Source organism: Amphiura filiformis, chromosome 2 (assembly GCF_039555335.1).
Source record: "Amphiura filiformis chromosome 2, Afil_fr2py, whole genome shotgun sequence".
NCBI lineage: Eukaryota > Metazoa > Echinodermata > Ophiuroidea > Amphilepidida > Amphiuridae > Amphiura > Amphiura filiformis.
The window spans coordinates 10,386,701-10,403,060 of NC_092629.1; the positions used below are offsets into that span (position 1 = coordinate 10,386,701).

The window sequence follows — 16,360 nt, forward strand, 5'->3', positions numbered from 1 at the left end:
TTTAATTATGAGTCAGCCTTTGCATTTTTGGTGAAAAAAATTAATTGCCTTTGTCATGTTTGTTTTGTTTTATGCATACATGAGAGCTTATGAGGTCTGGTGCAAAAAGAATCATCTACGGTTATCTTCTTTGTAAGTTTCGTTTATTTACTTTGTCAATCAAATGAGAACGGTCATGATATTATCATTATCATTATGTAAGCTTACGTCACCATCATCATCATGTCAATCATGACCATGATGTCATTGCATGTCGGCATTCCTTTACTTCTGGTTCTGGTTCTGGTTAAATACTTCTCAACACTTTCTACAAAGCCAGGCGAGAAGGGTATTGTGCGCAGAACGTCAGATGCTAGTTGTTACGAGCTGTGTTTTGGTGGTGTTTAAGGACTTCTTTCTTGAATACTTTGGTTTCTGTAATGACTAATGTCGACTATGGTTTGAGGAAGCTGGTTCCAATCTTTGGTTGTGTTGGGGAAGTATGAGTAAACCCAGCAGTCTTTCTTGCCCGTTGGTCTTTGGAAGGCTTTTGAGTGGAGATTTCTGGAGTGACGTGACAGGCTGACAGGCTGCCTGACCACTGGTGATTTTGTGCATGAGGGTGAGTCTGTCTGCTTTGCGTCTGAGTTCTAAAGTGTCCCACTCGAGTTCGGCCATCATACTTGTTGGACTACTAGTTTTTCTGTAGTCTCTCATAACAAACCTTGCGGCTCTTCTTTGGATGGATTCAAGCTGCTGTTTTAGTTCTCCTGTATGCGGATCCCAAACTGTGGACGAATACTCGAGCTGAGGTCTGACCAAGGCTGTATAAGCTTCACTTCATTCATGTCAGTGTACTTTAGTTTACTTTAGGGTTTTTTATTTCTACATGTAATAGCTGCCTTCTGGGCGGGTTAGGGTTAGGGTTATAACACTGTACTTCCACAAGGCAGCTATAACATGTAAGAATAAAACCCCTTTAGGCCCTTCACAATTAATTCTTAGTTTCCTGTTTCAAGTTTGAAAATAAAGGACGAGGCGACTTTTAATTATTAATTATTAATTATCTATTAATTATTAATTATCTATTACTTTCTTTATTTTGAAAATGTGGTCGTGACTATTATCAACAGTCCATTTGGTCATTTTGACTAAGACTACGGATTTAATTATTTTACCTTTATAATTGATTTTTTACATTAATATTAGTAGGGGACCCCACAATGTTCTTGTTTTATATTCATAATCAAAGTTGAGATGATCAAAAGCAGATATTAGCAAATGAAAGTAATTACAAAGTCAATTAAAAGATGAAAATACCTAAATAAAAATAAAATAATTAAATATTTTTCCATTCTTGATTTTGGACGCGCGAGGGAAACAGGAAACTAAGGATCAATTGTATTTGGCCTTAAGTAAAGAAACGCCACTATTTACCCCCGGCATTTACCATCATACCATGTCACTCATGCACTCTTACATGTACGAGCCCAGACTGGGGAACTCAGTCCTCAATGATAGTCAGTCATTTATCTTTTGGTTGTTTTATGACTATCATTTGAGGACTGAGTGGGGCAGAGGTTATCTATTGAATCCTTTCATGACCACTGAAGCATAGTCAAGTCTGCCAAGCAAGGATACAAAATGTACTCGGCATGAACTGAAAGACCATGTCACTCTCGACAAAAGAATGCATGCATCAAAGGTCATATGACACCAAGTTGGTGTTTGTTTTGCTCCTCCAAATGTGTACCTTGCATGTCTAGTACGAGCCCAAGACAAGTCTCAGAGTCTGCTGAGAAATTTTGAACGTTCCCCGCATTTGAGGACTTGTTGTAGGAAGTGCCGGCATAGAATGTATGCAGTGTAAACTCTTGATATTGACAATAATTGACAACCTGTTTGAATTCATATCGTTGTGCTATGATTGCTTAACTGTGTTTTCATATTTTGTAGTGAAAATGTTTGCAAATTTTTAATTTGCAATCATTTCAATGAAACAAAAGATTTCTTTGTTCCGTCTGACGTCAAAGTATTATGTGAATGCACGCTAAACCATGGCGGCAACTACACTAGCCCTTGAACCCTGGTCGGATCTGTGAGTTTCAATTATTGGAACTGGCTCCAGCCTACAATGTAGTTGCAGTTCCAATAATTGAAACTCCATGGCTCCACCATGATCATGGCATATGGCGGGCTGCATGGCGATGGCTATCCTCAATGATAGTCAGTCATTTATCTTTTGGTTGTTTTATGACTATCATTTGAGGACTGAGTGGGGCAGAGGTTATCTATTGAATCCTTTCATGACCACTGAAGCATAGTCAAGTCTGCCAAGCAAGGATACAAAATGTACTCGGCATGAACTGAAAGACCATGTCACTCTCGACAAAAGAATGCATGCATGTCAAAGGTCATATGACACCAAGTTGGTGTTTGTTTTGCTCCTCGAAATGTGTACCTTGCATGTCTAGTACGAGCCCAAGACAAGTCTCAGAGTCTGCTGAGAAATTTTGAACGTTCCCCGCATTTGAGGACTTGTTGTAGGAAGTGCCGGCATAGAATGTATGCAGTGTAAACTCTTGATATTGACAATAATTGACAACCTGTTTGAGTTCATATCGTTGTGCTATGATTGCTTAACTGTGTTTTCATATTTTGTAGTGAAAATGTTTGCAAATTTTTAATTTGCAATCATTTGTAGAGCAAAGATTTCTTTGTTCCGTCTGACGTCAAAGTATTATGTGAATGCACGCTAAACCATGGCGGCAACTACACTAGCCCTTCGAACCCCTGGTCGGATCTGTGAGTTTCAATTATTGGAACTGGCTCCAGCCTACAATGTAGTTGCAGTTCCAATAATTGAAACTCCATGGCTCCACCATGATCATGGCATGGCGGGCTGCATGGCGATGGCGGGCCTACATGTACTGCACGAAAAGGTCTTGGCTCTCACACATTAAATCATTTTTCACCACAAAATATGATATGAATGCACATATCCGATGAAGCACATGAACAATGTCTCTTGATGTAAGAATGTATTATCTTAGTCCTGGTCAGATTGATGTCATCACATGGGGAAAAAATAGTAAAACCAGTGTGCACATTTGCAGTTCCCCTCCCATTGAGCTTGTTGCTATAAGCAAGTGCGTTTGTGCAATGAAAGGGGACAACGTTCACAAATGTCGGAACAAGTGAATAGATGGGTTAATATGTTTTCAACATTAATATTTATTAGATATACTGATGCAATATAAATAAATCCAGTCATTTGCACAGAATGAACAACTTGAGAATAAGTCCAAACGTTCAAAATTTACTACAACTGGGCCCTCCCTGTTTACTGGATTTCTGAGTAGACATTGGCTGAACTTCCATTGCTTTACACAGTTTTATGCTTGACTAAGCCAGATCCTCGAATGTGAAGCTATCGGGTGAGCAAATATAAACTTAAAAGTCTAACCCATGTGGGTAGCGTTAAAAATGTTGAAATCCAATTTCAACTTTGAAACAACGATCAACATTGACATCAACCTGTTCCTGCTCACTGGGTAGCATCTAATTTGCTCACTGATAGTTTCACATTCCAAGGCTTTTGCTGTCGAAATCTACTTACGAATTGATTGAAGAATGACACCTTGTAAAGCAAGGTCCAAGGAAGTTCAAAAGTGAAGGGTTCACACCAGTGTTGGCTATAGCCGGTATCACGGAGCAAAATGCCACTCAATTTTGATCATTTTGCTAAGTCTATTGCAAATCAATGAAAGTTTAACGTAATGTTTCAATGTACTGGTATAATAGTCATTCAAATCAAATCATGTGCTTAATGTTTGAACATGCAGAGCGCACACACATGCTTGTAAGGGTGGTTTGTTGGCACGCTTCCAGTGCAACCATGAATAGACATTGACTACTGAACTTGAGGTGAACCAAAGAATAATATTAACATCTATTTTACTGTCATTTCCCAGGTTACCCAAGATTCAGAAGATTTAACACAAGAGATGAAACAAGAGAGGCGCCCTTCATATGTAGATATTGCAAAAGAGGATTTTATAGCGACTTTGATCAGTATAGATTTCATGTACATAGACATTTGAAAAAGCTTCACAGGTATTGGTGGAAACTAAGGACAAATCCGAATCAAAATACGAGGATTTTAATCCGAGAGAATTTGAACTTGCAGAAGCAAAATGAAAATCTGCGAAATCAGAACATCTGCAGAGCTGTTACACCTGTAAGCAATGGAGAGTCATGCAGAGTCATTACTCAGAGCAACACAGAGCCACATAAGAGCAAAATCTTGGACCATAAACCAAGCAACTTGAAGCCTTATTTGAGAGTAGTAATTCACCGATTGAAATATCCAATTCCTGATCAAACCAGTGAGGGCGCTCAGGTTACGATAGAAGAGACTCACAAAAGCAGGTATTTGGATAAACTAGGAAAGAATCTTGATAAAAATGTGGAGATTTTAAGCCAAGAGAATTTGAACTTGCAGAAAAACGAAAATCGTAATCGTAACATTTGCAGAGTGGTTACACAAAGTAATGGAGATCCACAAAGAGTCATCCCTCAGAGCAACGAGCAGTCATGCCGAGTCGTTACTCAAAACAATGAAGATTCACAAAGAGTCATCACTCAAAGCAACAAAGAGTCATGCAGAGACGTTACTCAAAGTAATGTAGATTCACAAAGAGTCATCACTCAAAGCAAGGAAGAGTCGTCCAGAGTTATTACTCAAAGCAATGGAGATTCACAAAGAGTCATCACTCAAAGCGTCGAAGAGTCATGCAGAGTCATTACTCAAAGCAATGAAGATTCACACAGAGTCATCCCTCAACGCAACAAAGAGTCATGCAGAGTCGTTACTCAAAGTAATGTAGATTCACAAAGAGTCATCACTCAAAGCAATGAAGAGTCATGCAGAGTTGTTACTCAAAGTAATGGAGATTCACAAAGAGTCATCACTCAAAGCAACGAAGAGTCATGCAGAGTTGTTACTCAAAGTAATGGAGTTTCACAAAGAGTCGCCAATCAAAGCAACGAAGAGTCATGCAGAGTCATTACTCAAAGTAATGTAGATTCACAAAGAGTCATCACTCAAAGCAACAAAGAGTCATGCAGAGTCATTACCGGTACTCAAAGTAATGGAGATTCACAAAGAGTCATCACTCAAAGCAACAAAGAGTCATGCAGAGTCATTACCGGTACTCAAAGTAATGGAGATTCACAAAGAGTCATCGCTCAAAGCAACAAAGAGTCATGCAGAGTTGTTACTCAAAGTATTGAAGATTCACACAGAGTCATCCCTCATAGCAACAAAGAGTCATCCAGAGTCGTTACTCAAAGTAATGTAGATTCACAAAGAGTTAGCACTCAAAGCAAGGAAGGGCTGTCCAGAGTCATTACTCAAAGCAATGGAGATTCACAAAGAGTCATCACTCAAAGCAATGAAGAGTCATGCAGAGACGTTACTCAAAGTAATGTAGATTCACAAAGCGTCATCACTCAAAGCAACGAAGAGTCATGCAGAGTCATTACTGAAAGCAATGAAGATTCACAAAGAGTCATCACTCAAAGCAACAAAGAGTCATGCAGAGTCATTCCTCAAAGCAATGGAGATTCACAAAGAGTCATCACTCAAAGCAACAAAGAGTCATGCAGAGTCATTACCGGTACTCAAAGTAATGGAGATTCACAAAGAGTCATCGCTCAAAGCAACAAAGAGTCATGCAGAGTCGTTACTCAAAGTATTGAAGATTCACACAGAGTCATTCCTCATAGCAACAAAGAGTCATCCAGAGTCGTTACTCAAAGTAATGTAGATTCACAAAGAGTCAGCACTCAAAGCAAGGAAGAGCCGTCCAGAGTCATTACTCAAAGCAATGGAGATTCACAAAGAGTCATCACTCAAAGCAAGGAAGAGTCGTCCAGAGTTATTACTCAAAGCAATGGAGATTCACAAAGAGTCATCACTCAAAGCGTCGAAGAGTCATGCAGAGTCATTACTCAAAGCAATGAAGATTCACACAGAGTCATCCTCAACGCAACAAAGAGTCATGCAGAGTCGTTACTCAAAGTAATGTAGATTCACAAAGAGTCATCACTCAAAGCAATGAAGAGTCATGCAGAGTTGTTACTCAAAGTAATGGAGATTCACAAAGAGTCATCACTCAAAGCAACGAAGAGTCATGCAGAGTTGTTACTCAAAGTAATGGAGTTTCACAAAGAGTCGCCAATCAAAGCAACGAAGAGTCATGCAGAGTCATTACTCAAAGTAATGTAGATTCACAAAGAGTCATCACTCAAAGCAACAAAAGAGTCATGCAGAGTCATTACGGTACTCAAAGTAATGGAGATTCACAAAGAGTCATCACTCAAAGCAACAAAGAGTCATGCAGAGTCATTACCGGTACTCAAAGTAATGGAGATTCACAAAGAGTCATCGCTCAAAGCAACAAAGAGTCATGCAGAGTTGTTACTCAAAGTATTGAAGATTCACACAGAGTCATCCCTCATAGCAACAAAGAGTCATCCAGAGTCGTTACTCAAAGTAATGTAGATTCACAAAGAGTTAGCACTCAAAGCAAGGAAGGGCTGTCCAGAGTCATTACTCAAAGCAATGGAGATTCACAAAGAGTCATCACTCAAAGCAATGAAGAGTCATGCAGAGACGTTACTCAAAGTAATGTAGATTCACAAAGCGTCATCACTCAAAGCAACGAAGAGTCATGCAGAGTCATTACTGAAAGCAATGAAGATTCACAAAGAGTCATCACTCAAAGCAACAAAGAGTCATGCAGAGTCATTCCTCAAAGCAATGGAGATTCACAAAGAGTCATCACTCAAAGCAACAAAGAGTCATGCAGAGTCATTACGGTACTCAAAGTAATGGAGATTCACAAAGAGTCATCGCTCAAAGCAACAAAAGAGTCATGCAGAGTCGTTACTCAAAGTATTGAAGATTCACACAGAGCCATTCCTCATAGCAACAAAGAGTCATCCAGAGTCGTTACTCAAAGTAATGTAGATTCACAAAGAGTCAGCACTCAAAGCAAGGAAGAGCCGTCCAGAGTCATTACTCAAAGCAATGGAGATTCACAAAGAGTCATCACTCAAAGCGACGAAAAGTCACACAGAGTCATCACTCAAAGCAACAAAAAGTTATGCAGACTCATTACTCAAAGCAATGGAGAGCCATGTAAGAGTAAAATATTGGACCGTAAGCGAAGCAACCTGAAGCCATATTTGAGAGTAGTAATTCACAAATTGAAATATCCAATTCCTGGTGGAACCAGTGAGGCTTCGGGTTAAGATAGAAGAGACTTTCAAATGTGAAACAAATTTTGAAAATAGCCTAAGCAATAACAAGATACCACCAAATGAGACTTTGTACCAATGTTTATACTGTGTTGAAACATTTACTAAACGTGGTGATAGGACTAAGCATGAAGTGACTCATAATAAGATCCATGCAGAAGAGACGGGGTACAAGTGTACACAGTGTGATCAAACCTTTCCGAGTAGTACAGATAGACTACAACATGAAAAGTGTCATACGAATAGCAACAGCAGCATCCATGATGCAAAAATAGCACCAACAAAGACTCAATTCAAATGTAGTCATTGCTGTAAGATATTTGCGAAAAGTTGCTACAGAACAAGGCACGAAAATCGCTGCAAAACTGGTGGTTCATCAAACCAATGCTCATACTGTAACAGGGTTCTATCTTCATCAACTAGCCTGAGACGGCATGTCCGAATCCATACGCAAAGTAAGCCATACCCTTGTCAATTCTGTACAATGCTCTTCATAACATCCGACAATAAGATTAAACACGAACGAACGCATACGAAAGATAAACGTTACAAATGTTCGTATTGTGATAAGCGATTCATCATAAAATTAAATCAACTGAAACACGAACGTTATATTCATACCAAAGAGAGGAAATTTGAGTGCAATTTTTGCACTAAACTGTTTGTGCAACCGATGGACAGGAAAATACACGAACGGACACACACCATGGAAAAACCCTACAGCTGCCAATTATGTGATATGAATTTTCCGACTTCGGGGAGAAGAAAGAGACACGAAGAAACTCACAATACTGTTAAAATCTATCCATGTAGTTATTGTGATAAGCGTTTTACACTTTATGACTACAAAGCCAGACATGAAAAAAGACATTTGAATCAGAAAAATATAAATGTAAGTATTGCGAAAAGAAATTTTCTCTATCCTACAACAGACATGTTCATGAACGAATTCATAATGATATTAAGCCATACAACTGCAACTATTGCACGGAATCGTTCCCGACTGCTGAGCGCAGACGTATCCATGTTCGTGTGCATCATACAAAAGAAAAACCGTATAAGTGTAGTTATTGTGATAGGCGATTTACTATTTCTCAAGGCAAGATCAAACATGAAAGGATTCACACCAAAGAGAAACCTTACAAGTGTGCATATTGTCTAATGTGCTTTCGGCAATCGGGAGATCGGGCAGTTCACGAACGTAGTCACAATAACGAAAGACCTTATAAATGTACATACTGCAATAAAGGTTTCACAAATTGGGGTGCCCGCAAAAAACATGAAAGAATACATACCAAGGAGAAACCATACCAGTGCTCGTTTTGCGAAAAACGATTCCGAATCAAGGGAGATAAAAAAGTCCATGAAAGGACTCACACCAAAGAAAGACCATACCATTGTTCTACATGTGGAAAGCGCTATCCTACAGCCAGTGCCTTTGCTATCCATAGACGATCACATTTGAATATCAAACCATTCGTTTGTTCCATCTGCAGCAAGGCATTTGTTAAAAAAAATAAAAAAGCTTTGCATGAACGAATACATTCTAGCAAAAGAAATTATCGTTGTAGCACATGCAATAAAGGATTTTACTCATCATCAAATTTAGTAAGACATCAAAGCGTTCATAGCCAAGAGAAGCCTCATTCATGTCAATTTTGTGGGAAATCGTTTACGCTTGCTGATAACAAGAAAAAACATGAGAAAACATTTCATAGCAATGTGGGGCAGGTGTAGGAAAATGAAATAAATTAATTTCATTATGTGATTAAAACTTTCTTATAAAAGGAAAGTGCAGGGTAGTCAACCATTGACTGTATGTTTTTGGATATAATTCCTTAAAATTATGTGCAAAAAAATCAAAACTGTGTTATAGCTAGGGTAACGGTGTGTACCAGTTGTTTTTACTCCTATCCTAAACAAAATGTCAAAATTAGAACCAGCAACCAATAGCGGCATCTTTTACTTGACTCAGATTTAAGACCTCATTCGTTGAAATAAGAGATAAAGATACAATGATCCAAAACCCAAGGAAGAAGCAAATTCAAAAGTTGCAGTTTGCTCCTTTGCATGCCTTATTGATTTGTACACTAAGCATTCTTGAACAAGAGAACTAGCGCCATGCTTCCATTGATTAGCACATTAAAACTAGTGTCATGCTTTCATTGATTTTTAGAACCTAAAATTGCAACTTCTGATTTTGTTCCTTCCTTAGGTTTTAGATCACTGTTTCTTTTTAAAATTCTCAACCAATTTCAACAAATGAGGTCAGAGCTAAAGGATACAGGTACTGGCTGCTAGTTTTAATTTTGACATATGTGTCTTTGTTTAGAATATACAGGGGTGAGCATAACTGGAATTCTTTTGCGCACTGTATCTCAATGCAACCATCATCAGTGCCTGCGTGCAATGTGCAAATTCAACTGTTTATTGACATTTTCTGTAAATCCCATAAGCCTTTGCGAGTAGACCAGAGAGTTAAGCCATTTGACTTCACCCTGATGATGCGCACATCGGTACTGCGCACTTCGGGGCTTTGAAATGCGCAGAAACAATGTTTGCTATATGACGTGCACACTTTGCTGTGACGTCAAATGACAGATGATGTAATCTTAGGTCTACTCACAAAAGGCATATGGTAAGGCAAATCCAGGACTGTCAACTTTTTGGAATTGGTTTTGCGTGACACTGTGGAGCGGTGGCGTACCAGGATGGAATTATTGTTTCCCGAATAAAATTGTTCATTTTTACCCATGATTAAGTGAGCCATGGTGCTAGAGAATCGAAAAAGTTAGGGAGAGGGTAGGGACAACTATTTAATTTGATGATGCGTGACATGGTGATCTTGGTGTGAGATTATACTACCTTGGTGTGAGAAAGTGCCCGAATGCGTGACTGTCACGCCCAATGCGTGAGAATTGACAGCCCTGCAAATCAAGTTATTGTTAATTTTGATGTAAAATTAATCACTTTGTTTTATGATTCCGTTTATTGAAAGTGTCTGGAGATATTGTTTATTATGTTTTGCAAAGTGGATAGGGACAAGACAAGATTGATACAATAGTGAATGAAGCTGGAAGGAATATAGGTGTGTCATGGCGAGACTTCTATATGCTGATCTGTTGAGTAAGAAGCTGACTGGTGTGATGGATGACTCTGGTCATCCACTCCACGATCGTTTCTCATGTTAGCTGATTTCCAAATCCGGTTGTATGTGCTTGTCCTTTGCCTTGACCAACCGATATCTCTCCTCCTTTGTTCCACAAGGTATTAGGCCAAGTAAAAATAAAACATGTTTCACGTCCGGGTTTTGAAAAACAGGAGGAAGAGGGGCTTTTATTTTCTATTTTTATTGCAAAATTGGTGTAAATACCCATACTTAGAGCTGTTTTAGCATATACAAAAATGCCTGGAAAAAGGAGGAGGCCCTTTTTTATTTGTTGTTCTGAGAGTTACACCCCTTCTAATGATCACAAAACCTTCCTAAAATGTTTCTTGTATCTTAACAAGGCTATAGAAAGCATCCCAACTTCCTAGACTTATTTTTTGAAAAGTTATAACTGAATTTCAAAAAATAAAAATATATTGAGGAAACCTCAAAAAGGAAGCGGGAGGGGCGTGAAACATGTTTATTTTTTTTATTTGGCCTTATACTTCATAACTCTAACCAAGGCCCACCAAGGGCGTAAATCTGAAGTTGATCGTAGGTGGAAAACAAGTTCCAATAAGCGCCCAGGGGCGGGCGCAAAACAAAGTCATTTTCGGTGGGCGCTTATTTTTTTACCTGATTTTTTTTCATGAGCTGGGCATTTATTAGAGATGAATTTACATGTTATAAAAGGGTCCTGAGGCGTTCTAGTAGCTTTTCTGATGCAGAAAATGTATTGCAAGTTTACGCAGGACTTGTGTAGTCCTGCAGCTATTTCACTGTATCGACATCTATCTGTCACTTCAACATTAATGGTACCCTTAGGGTCTTTAGCAAATACTCTTAGTGGGCGCTTATTGGGGCATGGGCGCTTATTGGAATGAATACGGTATTGTTAATTATCACTGAGAAGCAGGCAATTTGTCACGCTTGCGCTACGCAGAGAGGGTGTCTGTGGACGTGCCCCCTCAGTCATTTTAAAGTTTTTCAAAATGGGCGCCAAATGAAGGCATTTGGTGGACACTTTTTACACTATTATTGTGTAAAGTGTTATTTGGAAAAAATTTGAATAATGTTCAATATGAAGGCCCAATTGAAGCAGTTTGCAGTTAATTCCTAGTGGCGTGCCTGGACGTTTTGAAGAGGGAGGGGGCAAAGAAAACAAAATTACCCATGCGCGTATAATACCGAATATTGCCTGTATTTTTACAACAAGTCTACTTAGACCAAGGAAGTATATTTGTTGAAATGTGGGGGTGGGGAACATTTGATATTGTATCCTCCATCCCATAATGTGGATGGGACATGTCCCCTCTGTCCCCCTGGGATTGACGCCTGTGTACAGAGATATGTTTAATATCATTATCTTATACAAAATCGTTTCACATACAGACCTATTTAACTTTAATACCATGTTACCAATGTTAAGTCTCGAAAGATTGGCATGTAGAATTCACCAAACTTACAACTTTCAAGTGTCTTCTTCATAAAAAATACCCTTTGAGGAAAATTAATTTAGAAATAAGTAAGTTTGAGGCTAAATCTAAAACCAGTATTATGTAGCTCTGTATATATGTGAAACACTTTTGTCCGTAGAAGAACATTAATGTGCTGTGACCGGATTTAATTGTGGCCTACAAATTGGCCAATTGAAAATGAACTTTACAACATTTGGTAATTTGACCCGGTATTTTGAGTCCCCCACCCTCTCAATCGGTACGCCTCTCTGTGACACAGACACCAAGGTATTCCCCTGAATGAAAACGGTTCTTTATTTGAATTGGTTTTGCAAGTGGAACTTAATTTAAGACCATTTTGGTTAAAATCAGAGCATTTTTAAGGTGTTGATTCCTGTGGAATACAAAATTTGATTGTTGACATTTTTGCTGATAACTCAAGGCTTATCGTCACAGATAGAAGGGCAGCATGACACACTGGTTAAGATCATGCCTTTGGCGCTAGAGGTCCTAGGTTCAAAATCCCTGCAGGCTAAAAAAAAAACCACATTTTGTCAATAAATCAAGGGTATTAACTATTATGAATCATGACAGTATTCTGCCTTTTTGAGGGGGGGGGGGGGGCATTAGGCATACCTATACATTTATATCACTGTCAGTTTGAAAAAGAGTACGGTAGTAAGGGGCTGTGCAATAATTATGAGCCCTGGGGGAGGGTAAAATTGGGGGGGGGGGGCAAGAAATTTTTGGCGAGCCGAAAGGGGGGGGGCAAGCAATTTTTGGCAAGCCGAGAGGGGGGGCAAGCGATTTTTTTGGCGCGATTCACTGGGCGCCTTTTTAATAAAGCGCTCTAAAAAGGCTTCTGAAAGCGATCACGGAAGCGCTTAAATATGCTAATTTTCCTGCTCGCTGCGCTCGCAACATACATCTAGACCATTTAAAGTTTGGAATTTGGGATCCCAAAAATGTGGCATGTTCAAGGGGGGGAGCAAAGAATTTTTGGCGGGCCAAGAGGGGGGGAAAGCGATTTTTGGCGGGCCGAGAGGGGGGGCAAGCAATTTTTGGCGAGCCGTTTGGAAATTTTACTGGTAATTATTGCACAGCCCCTAAAATAAAAGCATAACTAGATCTGGTTACAGATCTGGACCTAGCCGGGGCCGGAAATGCCAGTCTTAACTTAAAGTTTGACCTTTGACCGGCTATTATGGACATCTCACATAATGGTGCATCACTGTAGCATGTAGGGGCTTTATCCGTCTTCCACAGGCTGAGATACAGCTACTTTTCCGTAATTTTAAACTTTTTTTATGCAAATTTGACGTTTTGACCTCCTTAATGACCTTTGACCCCAATATAAAAAAAACCTTATATACACCGAGAAAATGCATTGTTACAGTTTAAATTAAACAAATCTACTATGCTTAGTTATGGAGAAAAAAATTCTTGAAGTTATTTAGCTTAAAACCGGAAATGACGTCTAAATGACCTTTGACCAAAAAATAAAAATACCGTGCATACATCGGGTAACACTAAATGCATATATGAAGTTTATATCACTCTGGTCTGGTCACGCTTTTTAGATATAAAAAAAATGAACATATTTGATGATTTTTGGTTTTTGACCGAAGCAACCCCTTAATGACCTTTGACCCCAAAACTGTAGACACCCTTAAGACCCTGGTTAGTAGCAATGCATGTGTGCTAATGAGAACACTCTGCTATGTAATTTGTAAAGACAGTGATTTTTTGAATATTGTTAGCATTCTGACCGGAAATGACCCCCTTAATGACCTTTGACCCCTTATATGTGAACACCCTATAGACACCAACCAAAGTCAAGTCACATGACCTAAGCATGTCACCATCACATGTAATTTGTGGAAGAAGAAGCATTTTGAAGATATTTGGTTTTATCCCGGAAATGACCCCTTAATGACCTTTGACCCCAAATCTGTGAACACCCTATAGACACTGGATATAGACAATGCATATGTGCAAGTAGCGTCATTGTATGCGATGTAACATGTAAGAGAAGAAGCATTTTGAAATTTGTTGCCAGAAAGAAGAAAGAAAGAACTAGATCTGGTTACAGATCTGGACCTAGCCGGGGCCGGAAATGCCAGTCTTTACCTTTGACCTTTGACCGGCTATTGTGGACATCTTAAAGTTTGACCTTTGACCGGCTATTATGGACATCTCACACCATTAATGGTGCATCACTGTAGCATGTAGGGGCTTTATCCGTCTTCCATAGGCTGAGATGCAGCTACTTTTCCGTAATTTTTTGGCAAATTTGACGTTTTGACCTCCTTAATGACCTTTGACCCTAATATAAAAAAAACCTCACATACACCAAGAAAATGCATTGTTACAGTTTAAATTAAAATAATCTACTATGCTTAGTTATGGAGATAAAAATTCTTGAAGTTATTTAGCTTAAAACCGGAAATGACGTAAATGACCTTTGACCAAAAAAAATAAAAATACCGTGCATACATCGGATAACACTAATGCATATATGAAGTTTATGTCACTCTGGTCTGGTTACGTTTTGAGATATAGAAAAATGAACATATTTGATGATTTTTGGTTTTTGACCGGAAGCGACCCCTTAATGACCTTGGACCCCAAAACTGTAGACACCCCAAAGACCCTGGTTGGTAGCAATGCATGTATGCTAATGACAACACTCTGCTATGTAATTTGTAAAAACAGTGATTTTTGAATATTTTAGCTTTCAGACCGGAAATGACTCCCTTAATGACCTTTGACCCCAATTCTGTGAACACCCTATAGACACCGACCAAAGTCAAGTCACATGACCTAAGCATGTCACCATCACATGTTATTTGTGGACGAAGAAGCATTTTAGAGTAAAATCGCATTTTTGCCATTGTGAGCAGGTCAAAGGTCAAATGGAGTTCAATGTCATGTCACATGTAGGGACATGGTCAGTGGTGTTTGTGACCAAGTATGGTCAAAATCGGTCAAAGCATAACAGAGCTAGAGGCTTAAACGTGGCAAGTCACGCACGTGTTGCCAGAAAGAATCAGAAGAAAGATCCGATAGCATCACAAGACCTAGCCGGTGTCCCGGCTAGGTAAGAAAGAAAGATCCGGTAGCATTTCAAGACCTAGCCGGTGTCCCGGCTAGGTAAGTAAAGGCAAGCAATATTATTCTAGCGCACTGTCAACCACACTTTTCATTTGATTTTTATTATCTTGCAATAATTTAGTTGAATCAATAAATCATGGGAGTTTGTTGAAGTGAATTTTAAATACTGGTACATATGAACATGTTAATTTATATATAAGCATAAGAAAAGGCAGAATCATAAAATGCCACCAGATGGTAAATGAAAAATATTTCAGATGATGAGTCATTATATACCATCCTATTCTTTTACTTTCTATTATTTTTTTTACAATTTAATTGAATCAATTAATCATGATTATTCATGGTAAACTGCCATTAACAAGTTTATACACATGTATATACCAGTATTTAAAATTCACTTCAACAAATTTTAGCTCCCCAATCGATGTGAATTTGAATGTATAGAGGATGAATTTTCGCGCCTCGGAGCATGAAAAAATTTACAGTTTCTTATGATTTAGCCAAAAATCAAGGTATAATACTGAATATGAATATTGCCTGTATTTTTACAGTAAGCCTATGGACCAAGGAAGTATTTACCGAAATATGGGGTTTTGTGTCCCCCCATCCCAAAATGGGGAGGTGACATGTGCCCCTGTCCCCCCGGGATTGGCACCCATGACTAACTACAAATGGGGCGCCGGGGGAGGGGGCACTTCAATATGAAATGGATATAGGTGTAGGGCTGGCACTTTCGCACTAAGGGGCATGCGGTGAGAGCGAAATGTAAAAAATATGGGGTCACTGGGTGAGAGCATGATTTTGGCATTCGGTGAGAGCAAAATGTAAAAAATATGGGGTCATTGGGTGAGAACATGACCTTTTTTTTTAAATGGAATCTTTGGGTGAGAGCCAAGAAACAAAATCAGTGAAAAATGAAAGTTGCTGTTCAAATTGAACTTGTAAGGGTCTTTGGGTGACAGATCAAATGGAAAAATAGGGGGTCTTCGGGTGACAGAGCATGTGTTCGTCAAAAAATATGGGGCCTTTGGGTGACAGCGATGCTGAAAACTGGGGACTTAACAGCCCTACATACGCGTCACCTCCATAGTTGAGTGCCCCCCTGGGATGGGGGCGTCGTTCTTAGTAATATGTAATTGATAGAACTTCATCTTTGTGTTGATATTTTGTGGTGATTAGGAAAAAAAAACATGTATGTTTCCTGAAGCAGGTCAAAAAAGTCAAATGCGAAATGTGTTTTTTTATTTTTACTTTTTTTTATTATCAATGTCTTCAAATAAATAAAAAAAACCTTTTTCGCTGCAAATTGGAATGGAAATTTGCAGCTGGTCTC

At 38.9% G+C, this 16,360-nt stretch overlaps 1 protein-coding gene across 1 annotated transcript; it reads left to right on the forward strand.

The window, feature by feature from the left end:
- LOC140138145 (uncharacterized) lies at window positions 1-6,073 on the forward strand. The gene is made up of 2 exons (XM_072160075.1): window positions 1-132; window positions 3,954-6,073. The coding sequence occupies exons 1-2, from the start codon at window positions 90-92 to the stop codon at window positions 6,071-6,073; spliced, it is 2,163 nt and encodes a 720-aa protein (XP_072016176.1). The 5' UTR covers window positions 1-89.
- The last annotated feature ends 10,287 nt before the right edge of the window (window positions 6,074-16,360 follow it).